At 43.0% G+C, this 27,154-nt stretch overlaps 1 protein-coding gene across 2 annotated transcripts in view; it reads left to right on the forward strand.

The window, feature by feature from the left end:
* Positions 1-27,154, forward strand: part of FMR1 (FMRP translational regulator 1) — a 2,052,104-nt gene that overhangs the window by 1,577,268 nt on the left and 447,682 nt on the right. For both annotated transcript variants that reach the window (XM_044057587.1, XM_044057588.1), the window contains one exon: positions 7,200-7,395. In XM_044057587.1, the coding sequence (XP_043913522.1) occupies positions 7,200-7,395 (196 nt within the window). The remainder of the gene's footprint in view (positions 1-7,199; positions 7,396-27,154) is intronic.

A 27,154-nucleotide genomic window follows, 5' to 3' on the forward strand; every position in this document is an offset into this window, starting at 1 on the left:
CATCACCGAATCTACATAGAGTGTTTATAAATAGAAAAAAAAGACAAGTTGGTAGTAAGATTTAAGAAAAATATGAAATGAAGTGGAATTTAATAAAATTAAATACAGAGATAGAGATTAGAGAAATGAAGAAATAAAGATGTATCAAGACAAAATAAAAATATGGAAGTTAAGAATACAGGAAAGAAGAATAGTAGACAAATATGGTATAAAAACACAGTGATACACGGGTCTATATCACATTATCGCATTTCCAAAATATTGAATGGCTACAATGTCAAAAATGCCATTCAGCAAAATGTTTTTTGTGAGATCATTTTACAGTGAGGATTGGAAAATTTGCCCTTTCCTCACTTTAGTGCGATAAGAACGGTTTTGCTTAACAGCATTTTGGATATTGTAGCCGGTCGATATTTTGAAAATGCGGTAATGTGACAGATCCATGATACACAGTTGCTGCATGAACCCATGGGGACATCTAACAGAAGAAAAAAAGAAAGCTGTAAAACAAAGAAATATAGTGTATGACGAATGTTGAATGTCAAGATTTTTATGGAAGCCACAAATTAATAGATTGCCTCTAAAAGAGAATATACCTTATAAAAAAGTAACTGAAAGGATATGTTGTTTATGTGGTAAGTTAGAAACTGTTTTTTAATGCATAAAAGAGTAAAAAATATGGGAAAAATAATAGAAAAGAATATTTTTGAAGAAGTACAGGATTGTAAACAGACGAATCAGGATTTTTCTAACAAATGCAAGGACTATGTCAAAAGTTGGATAGGAAAATAGTTTTGTATTATATGTGTAATATGGAATGAAAAATTTAATGAGATTGTTTAATGGAAATTGGGTGATGTCAAACATAATACAGAAAATCAAATCGTATATTATTTACTATAGCTAATGCAAACTCACATATAACTCCCTCTCAAGCCCTAATGTACAACCCTATTATCCCTAGCTCACATTACATCTTACCAAAACAGACTTCATGTACCACTCCCAAATTGTGTTACCTCTACTCCTTATGTACCCAAACTTCAAGGTATGAACATTAAAATATCTTCTTCACTCATAAAGACCACAATAACACATTACATGCATTTCTACACCCCAGTATTACAAAGCCATGTGTGAAATTCAATAAACTTATACTTGCTATCACGACCACACCATATATATTCAACAGACTAACACTAAGTGGTGATATACACCCAAACCCAGGACCTATCACTAATCTAAACTCAGACATAAACATTACCATGGACCACAATCCACTAATGATTATTCCCCATAGATATAAAGGTGATATACTCTTCTTGCATTTGAATATTAGAAGCATTACCAATAAAATCCATGACCTGCATGCTAGTATTAGTCTATATACACCGGACATATTAGTGGTTACTGAAACCTGGTTGAAACCTCAAATCACAAATGATGAAATTCTCCACCCTGGTTATAGCATTTATCGTCAGGATAGAATGCTGAAAAAAGGTGGAGGCATAGCTATATTCTACAAAACAGTTTTGTCTTTAACAGCTGTGGATCTAACCACCCTAAGCTTCAGTAAAGCTGAAATACTGTTGCAAACTTACCATAAATTCTAAAAAAACATTAATATAATTGGCATATATATTCCCCCAGGGGATAATATATATATCCTAGAAAGTATCCTATGTTACATTTCTCATAAACCACCCCTGGAAACAATTATATTAGGAGATCTGAACATTGATTGGACCAACTGTAATAGCCCAAATCCCAGTAAATATGTAAACCTTTATGGGTTTACCCAGCTCATACAAAAACCCACCAGAATAAACAAAACATCAACTAAATGCTCCATTCTAGACTGGATACTTACTAACAGACCTGACTGCTCTCCTCACTCAGGCCGTCTCCCAGGCAGCCTTAGTGACCATCTCCCAACATACCTACTAAGACTATGGCTGTACCCTACTAAACTGACACTATATCGGCAGATAAGGAGCAAAAAAAACATGAACCTTGTTCTTTTCCTTTTTACACTTAAACACTGTAACTGGTCCCCTCTTATAGTATTACCCCAGGATGAAGCCACTGATTACTTCACTGCTACCTTCCTATCTATCCTAGATGAGCATGCCCCTCCCAGACTATTAGAGTTAAATCAAAGTTTGCCCCATGGTTAAGCAATGACTCCAGGTCTCTACTAAAAGCAAGAGATAAAGCATGGCTACACTGGCAAAAAACTAAATCACAAGTTACTAGGCAGTCTTATTGTGAACTAAGAAACAAAGCAAAAACACAAACAAAACAGGATAAAATAAATTATTACTCTCATATACAAACTAAACACCACAATAACAACCAAAAATTCTGATAAAGCTGTACACCCCCTCCCACTACAAAAAATAGCTCTGACTGTATAGCAACACAGTTTAACACTTATTTCACAGAAACTATTCTGCAACTCTCTAATAGCCACAGTTCTGCTATTACATCGTAAACAACTACACCCCATCAAAACAAGCACAGCTTCTCTCTTCAACCAGTGTCACTACATACTGTTAGAAAACTTCTTAGAAAACTAAAGCCCACTTTTCTAGCTGCAGATCACTTACCACCTGAATTCCTCAAACTAGCTGCTGAAGTAATTGCATACCCTGTCTCCATTCTAATAAACAGATCTTTATTAGAACAATACCTTCCTACCATTTGGAAGATTTCATACATCACCCAGTCCACAAGGGTAGAAATTCTACTGAATTGTCTCTCACCCTATTGCAATTCTATCTCCTCTATCAAAAAGTACTTGAAAAAATTATTCATAAGCAACTCATGGATCACTTAAATTCTAATAAGTTGTTATCCAGCACTCAACATGGCTTCCGACCACACCATAGTACCACCACTGCACTTTTGTCATTTACAAACACAGTTAACAACCATTGAAATAATGGCAAGTATGTATCCTCCACTTTTTTAGACTTATCTAAAGCTTTTGATATGGTGAATCACAACAAACGTCTACAAGCACTCTCTGATGTAGCTTTATCACACTCTACACTTACATGGTTTCAGAGCTACTTAACTGGAAGACAGCAAGCAGTACTTTGGCAACATTTGCTACCAGTCACCCTAGGAGTGCCCCAAGGATCTATTCTTGGCCCCCTGCATTTCTCCATATATACTAACAAGCTCTGTACTGTGGCCTCCTCTGCCACAATTATTCAATATGCTGATTGCTTCTACAGTGTTGTGTGCTGCCAGTACCCTTCCTGAACTGCAGGTACTCACTCAGTCATCCTTCCTCAAAATAGAGTCCTGGCTAACAAATTCCTGCTTATTATTAAACCCGAACAAGACAAAGCTCATGCTATTCCATCCTAACAAAGCTACTATAAACACAGATTGTTTTTCAGATAGTATCCAGAAATAACACTACTATCACTCCCTCCCCACATACCAAACTACTAGGGGTCGAAATTGACACTAATATGAGATTTGACCTCCGTATCTCTCAATCAATTAAGAAAGTGCACAAACAACTAGGTACACTATATAGGAACAGGCAATATCTCACAAATAGCACAAAAATAGCTGTTGCCCAAACTCATTTGACCTCAACTCTTTTATATGCATCATCTGTATTTATTAACCTCAGGAAAGCTGAGCTCGGAAAACTAGAAGCCTGCTACAATGAAATAGCTAGATATGCAGCAAACTCTACAATGAGATCACACCATTGCTCTGCCCTAAGGAAACTAACCTGGTTAGAACTTTCCCATCTCCTACACTTATCTCAGCTTAACATGGCTCACAAAATCTTCTATCATTCTGCAAAAACTCCATCATTACCTATTCCTGTGGCAGAATGCTGCAGTCAAACAATAATCCCCTCATACAAATCTCAACAGCACACAGTTGTACTGGAGAGTCCACCTACTCTCATTATATTGCTAAGATTTGGAACTCTCTACCTAGTAACATCACATCTAGCACTACGTTAACTAAATTTAAACAAACACTAAAAACCCACCTTGCCACTAAATGGCTCTGCTCTTGCTCTGCCCCAGACTAAAAATCCTACAAACTCTTTACTCTACGTACAGCTGTTTTTTATTTGTAATCTTCCTACTTTTTTATCTTTACTTTAGACATTTTTTCTTTCTTTGTTCTATGTGGAGCTTTTCTCCCCAGGCCTGTGCTGAAAATGGACATTCGGTCCAGTCAGACCTTCCCGGTAATCAAATGTAAAAATAAAATAAAAATGGTTTTGGAAAAAGGAGTATGGGTCTTTGCAAATATTAAACAAAAAACTGTAAATGATGGAAGAATGTAAATTTAATGTGATTTTGTATAAATATGTAAATTTGTATATAGTTCTGTATATTAAAGGACCTCTACTCTTTTCAGTATGTGCTGTGGGATCTTTTAGATCCACCTGAGGTACTAACAATGAAGCCGATGGAACCTTGGTGTAACATATCTTCAGAATGGCAACACACTCAGGAGTGCAGCAACCCCATTATGCTGCACTGCAGTATCAGCAGCCCAAGCGTGGAACTGTAACCCATAGCCTCCTGCACCAAAGGTGAGTGTGCTACCCGTTGCACCACTGGCACTACAGGTAGCACAGTTATGAGACGATTTAGTTGGATATGTTCTCAAAACTTACCAGAAGATGTTAAAGCATAGGTTGTAAATTCTCCCCTTGACAAAGATGTTCTGTTTTGGTCTGCTTGGCCCTTTAGCTGTTGATGTCCCTAAAAATTTGATGGAGAAAAAGTGATTTAAGGCATTTCCTAAATCTTTCAAACTTCCTTTTCTAAATTCAGTAAAAAAAAAGCTCTTTCTAATTCATGACCCTTTTTTCAAGAAGCAAAGTAAGCAATTTCAGCTAAGCACAAACAAACAAAATTTTAAAATACAATGGTAGGGTGACTAGAAGAAAATGAGAACCTCCCAGAGCCAAGCACATTTCAGAAAGTCAGAGTGACTACTTGCCCTTTCAAGTGTCCACCCTGCCCCCCCGCCCCCCAAATAGTGGGGGGGGGGGGTGACAGATCTCTATCCCACTCAGCAGACTTGCCATGACTGCCTGGGACGTAACATCTTAGCTCAGTTTGACACCTTAGGCTTCATACTTTCTGTTAGAGCAAACCATTTTAGCAGGCAGGCCGAGCAGGACCAGGACAGACCCTGACAAATTGAAGATGCACCCATAGGTCTTCCAGGAGTTGATCCAGCTGTGGTGAACACCTTAGCTAGATATTTTTGCCTCCTTTCAAAAAGCATTATTTGCAAAACAGGCCTAGAAGACACATGCTTTCTCATTTCCATGGACTGGAATTTTCATATATCGTTTTCCACCCTTTCCACTGATATCCAGGGTTCTTCTAAAGCTCCAGAAGGAGTCTTCAGAGATGGTGGTTGTGACTCCCTTTTGGCTCAGGAGCAGTGGTTCTCTCTTCTTTGAAAATGATCAAGGGCCATTACCACAGGCTTCCACATGGACTGGATTTCCTCACAAAAAATGGGTTTGATACACTCCAGCCTGAAAACACTTCAGCTGACTGGATGATAGAGTTACCTTGTAGGTGCATTTTTTTTTTCTAAAGACATGCAGCATGTAGTAAAGGATGCTAAAAAAACTGCTGCTAGGAAATCATTAAGTGGAAAATATTTTCTAGTTTTTGCTTTTCTAAGACCCAGGAGTCTTTTAAGGCCCAGTTGCCTCCCATTCTAGATTATTTGTGTGTTATCCTCCGGTATTTCTTATTCTTCTGTCAGTCATCAGCTTTCAGCCATTTCTGCTTGTTTTCCATTAGATGTCCCCCTTTTCTGTCTGTCCACAAGTGAATCAGTTTTTGAAAGTGGGTTTTAAATATCTGTCTGCCTAAAACACAGGTGGCTCCTCCTTGGGTTATTAACTTTTTGCTTTAAAAACTAACATTTCTTCCACTCAAATCAGTTCATCAGGCTGATTTTATATTCTTAACTTGGAAAACTGTGTTACTCATTACTCTGAATTCTGCAAAAGTAGCATATCAGAGTTACAAGCTCTTATTTTACACAAGGATTGGGTTTCTTTGAGAACAAATTCTTCTGTGCCTAAAGTGGATTCCCTTGAGCCAACCTGTTATTCTCCTTGTGTTCTTTCCAGAGCCTAAAAACAAGAGAGGCAGAATCCTAGTATGTGTCCATAGGCAGATCGATACTACTTGCACAGAACTCAATCCTTCAGGAAAGCCAGTCAGCTGTTGGAAAAAAGTTCAAGCAGAGTGAAAGAAGACATTTTCTAAGTGGTTGTCTCATGCTGTTTCTGGTATTCTTGCCATCGCAACTCACTTCCAAACAGGGAAAGCCTCACACTCTACTAGGGCTTTGACTTCTGTGGCTTTTTGGAAAGGGGTGGACTCTAGAAGAATTCTGGAGAAAGAAGGGATAGACTCTAGAAGCTTTATAGAAGCAGTAGCTCGGTCCTTTATACATACTTTCACATAATATTGCAAACTGGATTCCTTTTCCAAGTCTATAACAGGCTTTCTAGGACCATTCTCCAGGGACTCCTGAACACTTACATTTCTTCCTCCTCCACATATTATATTAAGCTTTGGTAATCTACCCATTTCAGTTTAGGCTACTGCAGAAGTGATCTAATATTGAATATAGTACAGTTTTAAAAGTAAGCTTACCATCACATCAGATGTTCTGACAGATCGCTGTTGCAGTAACTGTCCCTTCCCTAACCCCCCCGTTCTGAGTTAGGTAAATTGCCAGGGTGTAGATGTATATACTCCTTGTACATATTTACATCTGTTTATTTCTCTTTTCCTAGCATTTTCCTTTCATAGCTCTAGTCTCCCTTCTTGAGACAAGAATTCTCTGAAGTTTTTGGCATCTTAACCACTGCTTTTTTGCAGGTATCCTCTAGCTCAACAGTGGTTAGAGTGTGTGGAAAGTGCCATAAAGCTTGGAAAACTGGCCATCTGGTCATATCCTTGGCAATATATACCGCATACAACGTAGGCAACTACAGTAAGGATCTGTTAGAACGTCTACTGTTATAGTAAGTTTGTTTACATAACTGTACTGTCTTACAAGTGTCCTGCACTGATTGTTCAAGTTGTATTATTAACTGTATATGCACAGTTTAGTACACAAGTGTTAAAATATGTTTTCACTTTCTTGCTTACATTTGGGAACAGGAAGTAGATCAGTTACGTTTGGAAAGGTTACAAATTGATGAACAGCTAAGACAGATCGGTGCAAGTTCCAGACCTCCACCAAATCGTACAGACAAAGAGAGAGGGTATATGACAGATGACAGCACAGGACCCTCTCGTGGTAATCGGCCTTATGGAGGTAGAGGGCGGAACAGACGTGGTCCTGGCTATGCTTCAGGTAGCAAACTTTATGTTAAATAGATGAATATTGCAGATTAATTGGATATGCTTTACACATATACTGATTCATGTGGATTACATAGTTATATATTGTGTGTGTGTGTGTCTGTCTGTCTGTCTGTGTGTGTGTTGGGGCCACCTGAAAAATTAGCATTATTTGGCATTGTTTCCATTATAGTTCATACATCATACCTGTCAGACTCAAGTCAGTACATCTCCCAGAATACCTTTCATCTGAATGTTTTACTGCTTTTCATGACAAAAAATGCCACCTTAAGTATATGTACATATTAGTATATAGGTGTTATATATACTGAGATGTATACATATGTGCATGAATATACACACACACACATATATATATATATATATATATATATATATATATATATATATATATATATATATATATAAAGAGCGAGAGAATGTCACATAAACATCCATGTCAGTCTGCATATGTCTGTTTAAAGAAAGACTGGAAGAGATGCACGAGTGTATCCTCTACAGAGGATTTTAATGAAATGTGCTTGCTGTTTGAGGAAAACTTGGAGAGACTGGGAGGACACACTAATAAGGGAAGGTATAACCCAATGTTCATCGTGTTACCCTGCTGCAGTCATTACACTTGGGTTATCCTGTCGTCAGGCGGTCCCGCAGTCGGCCGGATTTCCAAAGTCTTGGTCTGACGTCGGTTGCTGTCGCCTCATCCCTGACGTCAGTGCGCCAGGGGTACATATATTGCAACCGACGCCATTTTCTCCAGTCTTTCTTGCCGCGCGGTGCCCGAAGCAGAAGCAGTTCGCAAGTGCCAGTCGGCCGACTCCTGAGATTTTCGAATTCGAATTTCAGACCGAAGTCTTCTATAAAGCTAAGTACCCCGTTGGGGAAACTTTTCTTGTCTCAGACCGATGTCAGAAAAAGTTAACAATTGTATTTCTTGTGGGAAGCAAATACCTCATAAGGATTTTCATTCTTATTGCATACCTTGCCTAGGCCCTGATCACGACGTCACTTCATGTCGTTTTTGTGCTAGATTTAATAAATGTACTATTAAGAGACAATTTGATTTCACACAACACTTTTTTGGCAGAAAATTTAATTATAACATGCCGTCGGAGCTACCGACTACCGGCGTGCACAAAAAGCACAGGGATAAGGATCGACAGCCCAGGCCTAAGCCCGATTCCGAGGCCTCGGTTGATCCAGTCTCCGGTTTTCCGGTTATCAGTGAGGCTCCGACGCAGCCTCTGACTACCGCAGTTCAGGAAACCGAGACCGCTACAGATATTTTGACGGAATGTACTAGGCCGACGCAGCCTTTTACTTCAGGCCCTACCGACGATTTACCTTCCAGGGACGTCGGTGCTTCTGAAACGCCATCGGTTTTTGAAGGCGTTTTCAGACCGATGACTCTTACAGTCCAAACGTTTTCCAAGTCGAAGACTCCTTCCAAACTGAAAAATACTTCACTTCAGTCTCCTGTTCAAGGCCCTATGCCTAAGAAACAGATGCTCAAGATGGCTGAAGATTTGATTTCTCTTATCAGGGGATGTTCATCGTGCATACAGCTGCAGTCATAACAGATGGGTTCTCCTGCCGTCAGGCGGGTCCTCGGTCGGCCGAATTCCAAAGTCTAGGTCCGGCGTCGGTTGTCGTCACTTCTTCCCTGACGTCAGTGCGACAGGGGTATAAAAGAACCAGCCGACGCCATTTTCTCCAGTCTTTCTTGCCGCGCGGTGCCCAAAGCAGAAGCAGTTCGCAAGTGCCGGTCGGCCAGCTCCTGAGATTACGAATATTTTTCAACCGTAGACTTCTAGAAAGCTAAGTACCCCGTTGGGGAAACTTTTCTTGCCTCAGACTGATGTCAGACAAAGTTAATAATTGCATTTCATGTGGGAAGCAAATACCGCATAAGGATTTCCATTCCCTCTGTATACCTTGCTTAGGCCCAGACCACGACGTCTCGGCCTGTCGTTTTTGTGCTACATTCAACAGACGCACTATTAAGCGTCGGGCGGAGTTCACCCAACACTATTTTGGCAAAAAGTTTAACTACAACATGTCGTCGGATACTCCGACTCCAATTTTGAGTAAACGACGTAAAGATAAGGACCGACATACGAGGTCCGCGACTTCTACCGACACCACGCTAAAGCCATCTACATGTGCTCCGGTTCTCAGCGAGGCACCTACGCAGCCCCTGACTACTGATGACACTTCATTAGCGGTGTCTTCTGTGCGCGAGGTCGCAGGCTCTTCGGCCCACACCCCGACTACAGATACCGAAGTCACTCTTGGCGGGGAAACTCAGAGTTCAGACAGGCCTGCCACCTCTCAAGGTATCTTCAGGCCTTCTTCTTCTTTTTTCATTAAGGCTTGCACTAAATCTAAAGCAGCCATGCATTCTAAAAGACAGGCTCCACAGGGCCCCTCTCAAGGCCCCATGCCTAAAAAGCAGATGCTCAAAATGGCTGAAGATTTGATTAGTCTTATCAGGGGTTCTCAACCCCCCCCCCCCCCGGACAAAAGGCCCAGAGTGGAGGAAGAATACCTTTCCTCGGACCAGGCCTCCATTACTTCAGAGCATTCTGAGGACCAGGAACATTCTTACTCCCCTTTCGAAGATTCTGATGCAGAGGAGTCCATTCCCTCTGTCTTCCCCCCTGAGGATTACTCTTTTGGGGAAACCTTGCATACCTTGAGGGAACACTTCCACTGGGAAGGCCAAGAGTACTCAGATTCCAAGAAAAGGCTCAGGGATTTCCTCTTGCTCCCTCAGCACAGGCCTCTGGCTATACCTCCTGTCTTAGACATATTAGATGATGTGTATTCAGAGGCCAGTCTTAACCCAGATTCTTTACCTCCAGCTCCAGTCGAGCCTGACAGGTATTACCGGGTTCCTGATTCACACCAATTCCTATACAAAAGCCATGCGGCTGACCCAGAAACTATTTCACAGGGTCCCAAGGGTATTAAGGCCTCCACTGCCAAAAAATCCATTACCTTCAGAGAGAGATTCCAGAGCTTTAGAAAGGTGGGGGAAAAAGGTGTACACCTCGGCCACTTTAACCATGAGGGCATTAAACTGTCAGTTCCATATGTTAAAGTATCAACAGTTTTTGTTATCTCAGTTGAAAAGCAAAATGTCACAACCTCAACAACCAGACTTGAAGGAGTTGCAGGATTTGTTGCATAGTGCAGAGCAAGTGGGTAAACATACCTTGCAATGTGGTTTTGATGCTTTTAGAGGCCTCTTGTAGAGCTGCTGTTACAGGATCAGTCATACGTAGACATGCTTGGCTCAAAGAGCAAACCTTACCAGATCATGTCAAAGCTAAATTACTAGATGCACCTCTTCAAAAAGATGTATTGTTTGGTGTTAAGCTGAGGAGGTATTAAAGAAAATGGAGGAAAAGGCAAAATCAATGCAAACAGTGAAAGATTTCCTACAGGTACAACTGCCATGTTTCAGTAGAAATTAGCCTTCAAAAAATTGGTCCTTTCCAGCCACAGACAGACCTCAAAGAGGTAGATACAGGCACCCGAGAGGTAGAGGGCAATCTCAAGGATCATTTAGAGGCAGACAATGGCAAACACCTACACCACGAGGGGGTGAGGATAGTTCACAGCCATTCAGAAAGCAGACCCAATGACTTTCCCCTTTGCATGCCAAGCAAGGCTCAAATGGCAGCACCTTTAGGCAGAAAACTGGCATTATTTTCGAAAAATTAGAATATTGTCACAAAAGACAAATGGATCCTGGACATTATAGACAGAGGCTACAGATTCCACTTTCACACCCTTCCAAAAATGAGAGGCATACCAAACCTGCCACACAATCAAAGGGCAGAGGCACAAAAACAAATTTCAGATCTCATGGACATGAAAGCTATTCAAGAAGTACTTGCACAAGAACAGGGTCAATGTTTTTATTCCAGACTATTCCTGGTACCAAGGAAGGGCAAAGATTGGAGACCTATTTTGGACCTATCCATCCTAAACACATATTTACTCGTACCAAAGTTCAAGATGCTCACATTACAGCAGCTTCTTCCCATGCTGGGCAAGGAGTCTTTGCTGGTGACATTGGACCTCAAGGAGGCATACCTGCATGTCCCAATCAGACAAGATTGCAGAAGATATCTCAGATTTCTTGCAGGTTCATCCCATTATCAATTCTCTGCATTGCCCTTTGGCTTATCTACTGCGCCCAGAGTGTTCACGAAATGCCTGGCATCAGTAATTGCCTTCTGCAGACTTCAAGGGATACAAATATACCCATATCTGGACGACTGCCTGATCCAAGCGGACAGCAAGCACACTCTTCTGAAACACCTGGCGTTTGTAATAATGTTGTTGAATTCTCTGGGATACACAGTCAACAAAAAGAAGTCAAGACTAATACCCTCTCAAACAATAATTTTCCTGGGTGCCAGCTTGGATACAAACAGCCAGATGGCCTACCTCACGCCAGAGAAACAAGGGCAATTAACTCAATACTTCACAAAACTGGCAACCTTCACCAGGCTGACTGCAAGGAAAATCCTGCAGGCTCTGGGATTCATGGCATCTTGCATTCTGCTAATCCCATGTGCAAAGCTGCATATGGGGAAACTTCAGTGGTACCTAAAAAACTTATGGTCTCAACACAGCCACAGTTGGAAACAATCATACCGCTTGAGCCCACCACAGAAATTCCTTTTGAAGACATGGAACCAAAGAAACATAGGTATCCCATTCTGCAAGCCTCAAGCAAATCAAGTCATCACAACAGACGCCTTGGACTACGCCTGGGGGGCGCACATGACAGATCGGTGCATTCAGGGCAAATGGTCACAAAAAGAAAAGCACCTACACATCAATCAAAAGGAAATGCTAGCAGTAATAAATGCTATTATGGCTTTCAAAGACCTACTGCATCCAGGCCAGCTATTGGTAAGAACAGACAACACCACATTGATGTGGTACATAAACAAACAGGGAGGAACTCATTCATATCCCCTGTGCAGACTAGCCATGTCCCTTTGGAACACGGCTCTGGAATTGCAAATCCAACTTCAAGCACAATTCCTGCCAGGGAAGGAAAACACACTGGCAGACAAACTGAGCAGAAATATGACAGATCCACATGAATGGAAGTTGCATCCTCAAGTTTTTACAATGATAATTCAAGCATGGGGAAGGCCAGACATAGATCTCTTTGCCACCCACAGAAATTACCAATTGACAAAATTCTGCTCAAGGACCTTTCATCCACAGGCCTGGAAAGTGGACACACTCTCTTTCAGTTGGACAACAATGACGGTTTATGCCTTTCCACCTCTTCCACTGCTGACCAAAGTTCTATTAAAAGCCAGAGCAGACAGACCAAAAATGATTCTCATTGCTCCAGACTGGCCAAGACAACACTGGTACCCACTCCTGAGGAGCCTGACGCATTCCCCACCATGGATCCTGCCTCTAATGCCTCTTCTACTGACTCAGCACAACTTCAAAACTCTTCACAGTCAGCTGAAAACACTCAATCTAGCCGCATGGAGAATTCCTTAAATTCACAGCAGACCCTACTCTCCAAGGAGGTGCAGGATGTCATTTTGGAGGCCAGAAGGCCTTCTACTAGAAATGCCTACTCCGCATAATGGAAACGGTTTTGTGTCTGGAATCAGAAAAAGGGTCAGAATCCTAGAATACTGAATTTACCTCAAATACTACAGTACCTAGCCGAGCTGCTAAGCAGTGGACTTTCATTCTCTTCCATCAAAATTCATGCCTCAGCCATTTCTGCAGAGTACAACACTGATCCTCCTTTATTCTCTCACCCTCTCTTAAGACAGTTCCTCAGAAGGGCTAAGAATATAAAACCCCCAAGGAAGCAACCAGTACCTGCTTGGGACCTCAATTTCATTCTAGAAAAACTAACCCTGCCTCCTTTTGAGCCAGCTGCTTCAACAGATCTGCAATATTTGTCATGGAAAACAGCCTTCCTTCTAGCTATCACCTCAGCACGCAGGGTTTTGGAATTACAAGCCCTCATGGCTGTGCAGCCTTTCATCATTTTCCATCAGGACAGTTTCCTTACGAACCAACCCTTCCTTTATGCCAAAGGTAGTATCCAGTGTAGCCTTGAGTCAGGCTATCCACTTACCTACGTTTTACCCTAATCCACAAAACAAAGGGGAGAGGCTACTACATTCCTTGGACATTCACAGACAGCTCCGTTATTATTTGGACAGAACAAAGCCTTTCAGAAAATCAGAGCAACTCTTTGTGTCCTATGCTACAGGTGCTCAAGGGAAGCCTGTTTCCAAACAGACAATCTCAAAATGGATAGCCCACTGCATACGCTTTTGTTACTCTCTTCATGGTAAAACTGTACCTACAGGCATCAGATCTCACTCCACAAGGGCCACAGCTACCTCTGCTGCCTTCCTCAGGGGGGTACCTACCAAAGATATTTTGGAAGCAGCCACTTGGAGTTCTGTACATACTTTCTCCAAGCACTATCACCTACCATTATACTCCAAAACTAGAGCGGGCTTTGCCACTGCAGTCTTGCAGGGCATCCTGGCTCCACCTAGTTCCACTTAGTGCCTACCACCCCTTTATTAGCTTTGGGATTCTACCCATCTGTTATGACTGCAGCTGTATGCACGACGAACATAGTACAGTTTTGTACCTACCATAAATGTAGATGTTCGAGTGCTAATACAGCTGCAGTCTGGGTTTCCCTCCCTCCTTCCCCTCTTGGGACAGGCCTTATGGCTAACACCTCCTCATACAACCTCATTGGGGTATTCTTTTATGGTGTATTTGCTTGCAACTACTGTTTTTTGATTATATTGCATTTGCTTTGCTACATAAATTTATGTTTTGCCTTCCTTCTGGGGGCACCTGACATCTGGGGCAAGAAAAACTGAAGAAAATGGCGTCGGCTGGTTCTTTTATACCCCTGTCGCACTGACGTCAGGGAAGAAGCGACAACAACCGACGCCGGACCTAGACTTTGGAATTCAGCCGACCGAGGACCCGCCTAATGGCAGGAGAACCCATCTGTTATGACTGCAGCTGTATTAGCACTCGAACATCTACATTTATGGTAGGTACAAAACTGTACTTTCTCAGCCTCCTCCTGACAAAAGGCCTAGACAAAAGGAAGAATCTGCTTCCTCTGAACAACTGTCTATTTCTTCGGATTCCTCTGAGGACCAAGACTATTCCTTCTCTCCTTATGAAGATTCTGATGCTGAGGACTCTATTCCCTCAGCTTCCCCTCCAGAAGATTACTCTTTTGGGGAAACTTTACACACTATGAGGGAACATTTTCACTGGGAAGGTCAGGATTACTCTGATTCCAAGAAAAGACTCAGAGAGTTTCTTTTACTCCCCCAACACAGACCTCTAGCCATCCCTCCTGTTTTGGACATTGTGGATGATGTCTATTTAGAATCCAGTTTCAACCCTGACTCTCCGCCTCCTGCCCTGGCCAAGACTGACAGATACTACAGAGTACCTGATTCCCACAAATTTCTTTGCAAAAGGCCCAGTAGCTGACCCAGAGACTATCTCCTAGGGTCCCAAGGGGGCTAAGGCTTCCATGGCTAAAAATCCAGTACCTTCTGAAAGGGATTCAAGAGCACTAGACAGATGGGGGAAAAGGTTTACACCTCAGCCACTTTAGCTATGAGAGCTCTAAACTGTCAATTTCATATGCTTAAGTATCAGCAATTTCTGATCTCTCAGTTAAAACAAAAGATAACCACCCTCCCTCAACAATCTGAATTGAAAGAAGTACAGGATTTGTTGCACGCCACCGAGCAGGTGTGCAAACATACCTTGCAATGTGGGTTTGATTCTTTAGAGGCCTCCTGCAGAGCAGCTGTCACTGGATCAGTTATACGTAGGCATGCCTGGTTAAAGGAACAAAGTCTGCCTGATCATGTTAAAGCAAAACTACTAGATGCTCCCTTACAGCAGGATGTTCTTTTTGGTGTTAAAGCAGAAGAAGTTTTAAAGAAAATGGAAGATAAGGCAAAATCAATGCAGACAGTCAAAGATTTCCTACAAGTACAACCCCCTCGCTTCAGCAGAAACTGGCCAACAAAAAAAAATTGGTCCTTTCCAGCCACTGACAGGCCTCAGAGGGGTAAATACAGGCGCCCAAGGGGCAGAGGACAACCACAAGCTCAGTATAAACCTCGCCAATGGGGCACTCCAACCCAGAAGGGAGGAGAAGACAGGTCTCAACCCACCAGAAGGCAAACTCAATGACTTGCACCTCAGCTGGCCAAACAAAGCTCTTTTGTCAGCCCCCCTGGGGGGGAAACTAGCACTATTTGCAGACAACTGGCACATGGTCACAAAGGACAAATGGGTCCTAGACATAATTTTACGAGGATACAGATTCCACTTTCACACCTTGCCAATAAAAAGAGGAATGCCAAACCTGCCACAAAATCAAAGGGCAGAGGCTCAAAAACAAATTACAGCTCTCATGGCCATGAGAGCCAGTCAAAGGGTACCAACTCAAGAGCAAGGCCAAGGATTTTACTCAAGACTCTTCCTAGTACCCAGAAAAGAAAATGCTTGGAGACCAATTCTGGACCTTTCAATTCTAAACACTTACTTACAAGTCCCAAAATTCAAGATGCTAACACTACAGCAGCTACTTCCCATGTTGGGCAAGGAAGCATGGCTGGTAACGTTGGACCTCAAGGAGGCATACCTGCATGTCCCTATCAGACAAAGTTGCAGAAGATACCTCCGTTTCATTGCAGGTTCAACCCACTACCAATTCTCTGCACTGCCCTTTGGCTTATCTACTGCTCCCAGAGTATTCACAAAATGCCTGGCACCAGTAATTGCATACTGCAGACAAAGAGGAATTCAAATATATCCATACCTGGACGACTGCCTCATCCAAGCAGAAAGAAAAGACATTCTCTTACATCATCTGGCTTTTGTGAAGCATCTACTAAATTGTCTGGGGTGCACAGTAAACGAAAAGAAGTCAAAACTAGTACCCTCACAAAAAATGACATTCCTGGGTGCCAGCTTGGACTCAATGGCCCAGAAGGCTTATCTTACACCAGACAAGCAACTACGACTGACTCAATATTTCAAGACAATGGCAACAAAGACCCAATTAACTGCAAGAAAAATTCTGCAGGCTTTGGGCTTCATGGCATCTTGCATTCTGATAATACCATTTGCAAAACTGCATATGAGGAAATTACAGTGGTACCTAAAAAGTGTATGGTCTCAACACAGCCACAGCTTGGACACAGTGATATCTCTCATTCCCTGCCTTCAACAGGAATTTCTATGGTGGGCACAGGCATATCACCTCAACAAGGGTCAGCCTTTCACCTTGCCCCCAACCAGGCAAACTATCACAACAGATGCTTCAGACTACGCCTGGGGGGCACACATGGCAGGACAATGCATTCAAGGCCTATGGACTGCAGAACAAAGAAAACTGCACATAAATCAAAAAGAGATGCTAGCTGTACAGAAAGCTCTGACAGCCTTCAAGGATCTACTACAGCCTGGACAACTGGCAATAAAGACGGACAACACCACAGTAATGTGGTACATAAATAAACAAGGGGGCACACATTCCTACCCTCTTTGCAGGCAAGCAATAATCTTATGGAACACAGCTGTGGCCTGCCAAGTGTAGTTACAAGATCAATTTCTGCCAGGACAGAAAAACACACTGGCAGACGACCTAAGCAGAAACATCAAAGATCCCCACGAGTGGAAGCTAGACCCACAAATATTTACAATGATAACTCAAAAATGGGGCCTACCAAATATAGACCTGTTTGCCAGTCCTCAAAACTACCAACTGACACAATTTTGTACAAGGACATTCCACCATCAAGCTTGGAAAGTGGACGCTCTCTCCTTCAGTTGGAAAAACCTGACAACATATGCCTTTCCTCCATTACCTCTTCTCACAAAGGTTCTTTTGAAGGTCAAAAAGGAGAAACCTCGACTGATTCTCATAGCCCCAGACTGACCACACCAGCACTGGTACCTGCTATTGAAGAATATGGCTCACAGCCCACCATGGATATTGCCTCAAATACCTCATTTGCTCACGCAGCAAAACAAACAGATTCTACACAGCCAGATCAAAACCTTAAACCTGGCTGCATGGCAAATCTTTTAAACATCCAACCAGCCCCTCTTTCACAAGCAGTTCTGGATGTTATTCTGGAAGCCAGGAGGCCAAGCACCAGGAAGGCTTACTCGGACAAATGGAAAAGGTTTTCTGCCTGGAACCAAGCTAAAGGACAAGACACAACTCAGCCTCATATGCCTCAAATTCTGCAATATTTAGCAGAGATGTTGCACAAAGGACTTTCCTTCTACTCAATTAAAATCCATGCTTCAGCTATTTCAGCTCACTACGACATGAATCCACCTTTATTTTCACATCCTCTTCTAAAGCAGTTCCTCAGAGGGGCAAAAAACATTAGACCACCTAGAAGAGCTCCTACACCAACATGGGACCTCAACTTTGTTCTGGAGAAACTAATGTTACCTCCCTTTGAACCAGCTTTCTCTGCAGACCTTCAGTTCCTATCTTGGAAGACTGCCCTGCTCCTGGCAATAACTTCTGCTAGGAGAGTCTCAGAATTACAGGCACTAATGGCAGTGGAACCTTTCCTCATTTTTCATCAAGACAGAGTTTCTCTATGAACTAATCCTTCCTTCATGCCTAAGGTGGTTTCCAGTGTAGCTTTAAATCAAACCATCCATCTACCCACTTTCTTTCCCAATCCACATAACAAAGGTGAGAGACTCTTGCATTCCTTGGACATTCACAGGCAGCTTCGTTACTACTTGGATAAAACTAAGGCTTTCAGAAAAACTGACCAGCTCTTTGTATCCTATGCTACAGCTTCTCAAGGGAGGGCTATATCCAAACAAACCATTTCTAAATGGATAGGCCATTGCATACGGTTCTGTTATACCCATCATGGGAAACCAGTTCTTCCTACCATTAGATCCCACTCTACCAGGGCAACAGCTACCTCTACAGCCTTTCTCAGAGGGGTTCCTACCAAGGAAATTTTAGAAGCTGCAACTTGGAGTTCAGTACACACCTTCACCAAACACTATCACTTACCTCTTTATTCTAAGTCCAGGGCGGGCTTCGCCACTGCAGTTCTGCAGGGCCTCATTGCCTCCACTAACCCTCTATGATACCTCCACCCTAGCTTAGCTTTGGGACTCAACCCAAGTGTGATGACTGCAGCAGGGTAAAACGATGAACATTGTACAGTTTTGTACCTACCATAAATGTAGATGTTCGAGTGTTCACCCTGCTGCAGTCCAGGTTACCCTCCCTCCAACCCCTCTGATCTTCTAGCTAAATCTCTGCTATGCCTTACTGATCTATTTGCTTATAGCTGAAGGAATTTTGTGTTTGTACAGTGTTCACACCATTTGGTAATAATTTTGATCACCTTTTTGGGGGCACCTGACATCTGGGGCAAGAAAAACTGAAGAAAATGGCGTCGGTTGCAGTATATGTACCCCTGGCGCACCAACGTCGGACCAAGACTTTGGAAATCCGGCTGACTGCGGGACCGCCTGATGACAGGATAACCCAAATGTGATGACTGTAGCAAGGTGAGCACTCGAACATCTACATTTATGGTAGGTACAAAACTGTACTTTCCTCTCATTCCCTGCCTACAACAGGAGTTTCTTTGGTGGGCAGAGACATGTCATCAGAACATGGGACGGTCTTTCACTCTACCCCCTGCCACCTAAACCCTAACTATAGATGCATTAGACTATGCTTGGGGGGCCCACCTGGCGGGGAGATGCATTCAGGGCATATGGAATCCAAAACAAATGCATCTGCATATCAACCAGAAAGAGATGTTAGCTGTTCAGAATGCCCTGACAGCCTTCAAGGACTGACTTCATCCAGGACAATTACTGATAAAGACAGACAACACCACGGTTATGTGGTACATAAACAAGCAGGGGGGTACACATTCCTACCCTCTTTGCATACTAGCCATGGTATTGTGGGACACAGCCTTGACTTACCAAGAACATCTTCAAGCTCAATTCCTGCCAGGAAAACAACATACTCTGGCAGACGACCTAAGCAGAAATCTTATTGGACCCTCACGAGTGGAAACTGGATCCACAACTATTCAGCATGATAACAGAGAAATGGGGGAGCCCGACATAGATCTATTTGCCTCTCCCCAGAATTATCAACTGGACAAATTCTGCACAAGGACTTATAACAGACAAGCATGGAAAGTGGATGCCCTATCCATCAGTTGGTAAAAAACTATCAGTCTACGCCTATCCTCCTCTGCCCCTTCTTCCCAAGGTATTACTAAAGGTCAGACTGAAAAAAACAAAAAATTATCCTAATTGCCCCGGACTGGCCTCGCCAGCACTGGTACCCAATTCTAAGGAATATGTCTCACCTCCCTCCTTGGTTGTTGTGTCTTTCGTCTTTTCCTGGTTAGGGGTCGCCACAGCGGAACTCCGGTCCGTTAATGATTGGCCGTTGATTTTTACGTACTGAGTTGCCAGCCCTAATGCACAACCTTCATCGAAGGCACTCCCATTCATGCATGTCTGCACGCAGAAGACGCTCTAGCTGAGAGTCAAACCGGTCAATGTCTTACTGTGAGGTGACATCGCTGCCGCAGCACCACCTCCCTCCTTGGTACTTGCCTCAAATACCTCATCTACTGTCCCAGCAGAGCAATCAAATTCTACACAATCAGCTCCAAACTCTGAACATGGCAGCATGGCTGATCATGTAATTATTCAAACAACACCTCTCAGTAAATCTGTGATGGATGTCATTTTGGTAGCCAGAAGGCCTAGTACTAGAAAATGTTATGCTGATAAATGGAAGAGATTCTGTGCTTGGAACCAAGCACAAGGGACTGACACAACAAAGCCAAATATTCCTCAGATTTTACAATACTTGACTGAGATGCTTGACAAGGGCCTATATTTTCATCAGTAAAAATCCATGCCTCAGCCTTTTTGGCTCATTACAACACAGAGCCTCCAATCTTTTCTCATCCTCTGCTAAAACAGTATCTTAGAGGGGCCAAAAATGTAAGGCCTCCCAGAAGATCACCAACTCCTGCATGGGACCTCAATTTTGTGTTGGAAAAGCTCACCTTGCCTCCATTTGAACCAACAGCTACTGCGGATATAAAGTTTTTATCTTGGAAAACAGCTTTCCTTCTGGCAATCACTTCAGCAAGAAGGGTTTCAGAACTACAGGCCCTCATGGCTGTGGAGCCTTTTATTACATTTTACCCGGACAGGGTGTCCCTCAGGACCAATCCTTCCTTTATGCCTAAGGTGGTATCCAGTGTGGCTCTTAATCAAACTGTTCACCTGCCAACCTTTTACCCAAATCCGCAGAACAAGGCAGAGCGGATTCTGCATTCCTTGGACGTACACAGACAACTAAGATTCTACTTAAACAGGACCAAATTTCTAAGATAGTCTGAGCAGCTACTGGTGGCATTTGCTGCAGGATCAGAGGGGAAGGCTATTTCAAAGCAGACTGTTTCAAAGTGGATAAGCTCCTGCATTCGTTTCTGCTATTTGCATCATGGTAAACTGGAGCCCAAGGGTATCGGGGTCACATTTCACCAGGGCTGCATCTACCTCAGCAGCTTTTCTCAGAGGGGTGCCAACCAAAGACATTCTAGAAGCTGCTACGTGGAGCTCTGTTCATACTTTTACATTTGCCTCTCTTCTCTAAGTCCAGGGCAGGCTTTGCCATTGCAGTTCTGCATGGCCTTATAGCCACTCCTGATGCTGTTGAGCTCCAGCCTCCCATCCATAGCTTTGGGATTCTACCCAGATGTAATGACTGCAACAGTGAAACACGAAGAACATAGTACAGTTGTGTACACTTACCATAAATGTAGATGTTCAAGTGTATTCACTGTTGCAGTCTGGATTACCCACCCACCTTCCCCCTTTTTTCTAGAACTTCTCTTTCCTTCGCTATATTCTACAGCCTTTGTGGTGTATTTGCTTTTAGATGAAGGTAAAGTTTATGTTGTTACAATTGCATTTATATGTAGATATATATATGTATATATATTTTTGCTCCCCATTTGGGGGGGCACCTGACATCTGGGGCAAGAAAAACTAAAGAATATGGCGTCGGCTGCATGTTTTATACCCCTGACGACCTGATGTCATGGAAGAGGAGACAGCAACTGATGCAGGACCCAAGACTTTGATATTCAGGCCGACTGAGGACAACCTGCCAGCAGATTCCCCAAATGTAATGACTGCAGCAGTGAATACACTCGAACATCTACATTTATGGTAAGTGTACACAACTGAACTTTTCCTAGAGGGCTCTGCTAGCCCTTCCTCCTCCTTCCAGTCTTCTTCCTGAGCCTTTGTGCTGTCCTATTGTAAAAAAAAAATGCAACAGTGATATGGAATGACATAGTACAGTTGTGTAAAATCTTACCATAACAGTAGATGTTCTCCCTCCCTCCCCTCGTTCTCCTGATCCTATCTCTTTTTGGATGTGCTTGTTACATACTTATATCTTGGACTGTCGTTCCTACTGGGGCTTTTCCATTCTGAGGATGGTATGTCCGGATGTCACCTTTATCTCCTACATCATGAGCGGAGAGCATACATATGAAGTACAGCATATCTTTACAATGAAAAGGCTTTGGTATACTGGCCAGACATCAAGCTGCCCTTGGCAGGGGATCCCTATTTTAAAGAATACTGCAACAGTGAAGAGAAGGACATGTATTGTTATGGTAAGATATTACACAACTGTACTTTCTGCATCCAGGATGTGCTGCTGCCTTTTTGACATGCTGAGCAAGTTGTACAGAATATGTTCATCATATGTAACTCATTGTTACATTCCCTATTTTTGAAAATTTTGCCTGCAGGCAGCCCAACTCCTGGATTTTTCCCCTGGGCTTCAGCTGAGGCCAACCCACCAGGATGCAAGGTTGTCAGTATTACAAGAGGTGTGTCAGCCAACACCATCTTCTCATCTTTCTTGCTGTGAAGTACTGCATAATGCAGGCTCATAGGTAGGTACTAGACTATCTGCCCTTGCTGGCCATTTTAAGCCTGTCCAGCTCCATTTGTTGTGCACTAACTAACCTATCCCATTTGGTTAGAGATTGGCCTTACCCATCCCATGGTCGATAATTATATATTACCCCAAATGAGAAAAACTGGGATAATGCCGTAGATAATTTGAGGGGACCCACGCATAGGATAAAGCATTTAGGAGCTGCCTCTGTCCATTAGAATTAGAAGAGGCAGTCTTTTGGTAAAGTTTGTTTCCCATCCACAGATCTAAGTTGTGCTTGTATACGGACAGGGATCAACTTTGTTTTGCTTCTTACTGTTTTCAGTCTGTTTAGTTTGATTCCAAGAGCCAGATCAGTATGCCACAGAGGATTTTTCTTATATTCTTGTTACGTATTGTTGAAATAGCTAATGTCTGATTCTGATACCAATCTGAAACTGAGGTATTTGTTAAAGTTAATAACTGCATTGTGAGTGTAAGAAGTAGATTCCCTACAAAAGACTGCACAGTCAGTGCTTGTTCTACCTCAGCCCAGAGCACATTGTGGACTCCTAATCACATTGTTGCCAGTTTTACTCTGAGAAGTTTGCAGCTAAAACAGGAGCTTATCTGGCTCTTTGCTACTGAGGCATCGGCCAAGGCCTCTGGGAACCTGTCATAAAAAAGAAATACTCCAACAAGAGAAAGAGAGAAGTATCAGGAGATTGAGGACATTCTGAAGAATGACTTTGGTTTCCCTTGGTCTGATGATTCCAGACATGAAGAGTCACTTTCACTACCCTTGGAGTCCACCAGTCCACCTGGGCTGAGTCCTGTGGGTTGGCCACTTTGCAGCCTGTCACATCTTTCGCATCTCGTGTATGCTTCCAGATCGACTGTGCTTCCTGAGACCAGATGATCATCAGTTTCAGAGACTTGTATTTTCACCTCTTAAAGGGAAGGTGGGAATCGTTAGGGTCTGTGTTTACTGTGAGGTTTTTTGTTCCAGATTAGGGATTTGATCTCAAGCTCTAAGGTAAACAGGGGGCTTGATGACATCTGTTCCAGAAGCCACAGAACACAAGGGACTGAAGGCTAAACTGGCGCTGGACAACTTGCCTTGGCTTACAAAAGGTAGTGCCTCAGTCCCCTGCTTTTCCCAGGTTACTTATGATCAGTTTGTTCAACTGACTGAGTTTTTCATGTCCTTTTTGAAATACAAAATGTTAGAACTAGAGCTGCTAAATAAGTCTGGTGTCCATTACAATAAAAGGGTAGAACTTTAAAGTAAATATTCTCATTCCTTTGATTCAGAAGCGGATGGAATTGGCTTCTGTGAGCCAGATCCCCTGTGCCGAGGCATAGGAATTAGACGGGTCTATATTATATAATCGAACACAAAAAACATCAACTCACCTTTAGTCGACACGAAAGTCTTGAACCTGAAGTTCATCGAATGGCCAAGTCACCAATTTCTTTCCAAGGGAAAGAAATCGGTAGTTCAACAACGAGCACCACCAAAAAAAAAAAAAAAAAACTTTTAAGTGGGGGGCTTCACACCCCCCAACGTGGGGGGGCTGTGCCACCCACACCCCCCAACTAAATATTCTAACTCCAAGATCGAACTACAGTTGGGGAAAGGACAGATGTAACAGAAAGGCCAACCAATTTCTTTCCTTTAGAAAGAAATCAATGATTTGGCCATTTGATGAACTGGAGCTTCGACATTTCCATGTCGACTAAAGGTGAGTAGATATTTTCAGTCTTCAAACAAACATGGACCCGAATTAGACACCAAGGGCACCCATTCCTCTGCTTCACCACCAGAAGATTTCTCCTTTGGGAACACCTCATAGGACGAAGTAGGTGTTTCAGTGGGGGACTAAGGAATATTTAGAGACCCATCTTCTGATACAGTATTTTCATGTGCATGCTTGAACCTAGAACACTTGCTGTTCCTGCAAGTCCTGGGAGATGTGTTTACTAATGCATCTGTGGAGCCAGGCTCCATCCCTCCTGCTCCAAGGAAACCACCATTTCACCTTTTGTAAGGTCACAGATTCACAAAAGTTCCATTATAAGAATCCTTTTCTCATGCAGTTCTGTTCTCCCTCGATTCTAGCAAAGGGAGCAGCTGTGGCTACATCCAAGAACTGTGTTCTGAATGATAGGGAGAGTCGAGTAGGCAACATATTTGGGGGAAAAGGATTATACCACTTCACCACTTCTTTTTGGAGCCCTTTAAACCCATAGTCCTACATGCCTTGTTATGCCTTGAAATCTGTGCTGTAGAATATGAGGGGCTGTTGGACAAGGGGATACAGGACAGGGATCTGAAGCACAAGGTGCTTGAACATTGTGACCTTTCAGCTCAGGTTGTCAAGACCTCCAAGAAATGTGGTTATGGTGCACTTGAATGTATCGTGTAGAGCAGTAGCCTCTGGTCCTCTTATTTGGAGACTTTCCTGGTTGAGGACTTGGCCCCTTCCAGACTATTAGTGTGCTTCTGGACAATGTTGTTGTGTCTTTCGGCTTTTCCCGGTTAGGGGTCGCCACAGCGGAAATCTGGTCTGCTAATGATTGGCAGTAGATTTTTTACGTGCCGAGTTGCCAGCCCTGACGCACAACCTTCAATGAAGGTACGCCCATTCACGCATGTCTCCACACAGAAGACGCTTAGCTGAGAATCGAACAGGACAACGTCTTACTGTGAGGCGACAATGCTACCGCAGCACCAACACCGCATGATGTCCTGTTTAGACCCCAGGCTCAAGTAATTTTTAAAAGACTGTAATGAAAAGGGCAAAACTATGCAGCTTGCAAGGCACCTATTTCAGGCCTAAGTTCCTAAATTCTGCCCAGCTAAATCTTTGCATTTTTACCATAAGCAAGACAGAAATAGGGCTAGCAGAGGGAAAAAGAAAACGTTCAAAAGAGAACAGCAAGCAAGACCCAAGAGGAAGCCTAGGGGGCTCCCAGGGCTGAAACTTCAGGGGGATCAGCTGCAAGTCAGCCAGGACAGTCCATTCCTACCTCTCCCCAAGCCCACTCCAACTCTCCACTGTCCCTCCTCCAACTGTCTTTCTTCCCCAAAGAGATTTGGAGGGTGCTTACTGTTCTTTGCAAAAAGTTAGGAAAAGCCTCATTGATGATCACTGGCTACTAAACATCCTTCAGAAAGGGTCCAAATTAGAGCTGAAAAAAGTTCCAAAGTGCAGTGGTATTCCACTTGTCTCCAAGGACCAGCTAAACTCATCCTCTCACTCTTAAAAGAAAAATGATGCAGTCCATGGTCACAGAAAAAGTCCCAACTGCAGAGGAAGGACAAGGGTTCTACTCAAGACTGTTTCTAGTCCCAGGAAACAAAAGCACATGGAGACTGGACACACTGAACCCCATGCACATATCTTCATTTCCTCATTGCCAAGTGTCACAGGAAGTTTTTTTCTAATTTGCAGCAGCAGAAAATATTTCCAATTCATACTCTTACTCTTTGGCTTGTCTACAGCACTGACAGTCTTTCCAAAATGCCTGGCTTCAGTAATTCCCTGTTGCAGGACAAAAAGCATCCAAATGTAATCCCTACCTGGATTATTTTAGCAAAGTCATTGTCAAGACTTGAGTTCATCGTGAATTCTTTTAAAATCAAATCAATCCTAGCAACCTTGTTGAACCTGGTTTCCCTTGGGGCATGTATAGACACCACCATTCAGATAACTTCACAGAGCAGAGGGCAGTTTCCCATCTAACCTTTACTTTCAAAACATTTTTCGGCAGAAGGTAATTTCAGTAAGGGAGTTCCTCAGACTGTTGGGTTATGTGCCATCCTAATGGTGCCTTTTGCCTGCCTGCATATGAGGGAACTTTAGTGATAATTTACAAACAGATGGTGTTGTCATACTTATTTTGTAAAGACCACCGACCTACATCTCTCTTGCATCAGAAAGATCTCACGGTGGATATTACACTGCAAGCTGATCAGAGAATGTCTTTCAAAACACCCAAGCCCAGTATGACTCAACTCAGACTCCATGTACCTAAATTAAGGGGCCCATGTAGGAGCATGCTAAGTTAGTGAAACATTAAAATGGCAAGTTCAGGGGAAAAAACACAATTATAAGAGAGATTATGATAGTCATTTTAGCCTTTAAGGCCTTCAGCCATCTCTTAAAGGAAGGGGCTCTCCAGATAGACAAGCAGCAGCACAGTGACATGGTATGTAAACAGACAGGGAGGAACTCATTTCTACCTTTGTTTTGCAGGCTGACCATGTGAGCTTGGGAAATAGCTCAAGAGGTACGCATGACTCTAACAGCAGCCTACATCCCCTCTGAACAAAAAGTTGTGGCAGAAAGGCTAAGCAGATCTCAGATCATCCTCCACAAATGAATGGTAAACAGTCATGTTTTCCTGCATCTATGCAGGATATATGACATACCAGAAATAAACCTGTTTGACTCTCCTATGAACAGACAAGTGAGAGAGTTCTGCTGCAGTACTGCAAACCCAGAGGCTTGGAAAAGGAAGAGAGAGAGACACACACACACACACACACACACACACACACACACACACACACAGAGAGACACGCACACACACACACACTTCTCCTAGTCTCCCTGAATTGAACAAGTCTGTTTCTACACACACATATTCACTCCTATACCCTTGATCCCCA

This window comes from Protopterus annectens, chromosome 15.part0 (assembly GCF_019279795.1).
Source record: "Protopterus annectens isolate FY-2018-M chromosome 15.part0, PAN1.0, whole genome shotgun sequence".
NCBI classification, from domain to species: Eukaryota; Metazoa; Chordata; order Ceratodontiformes; family Protopteridae; genus Protopterus; species Protopterus annectens.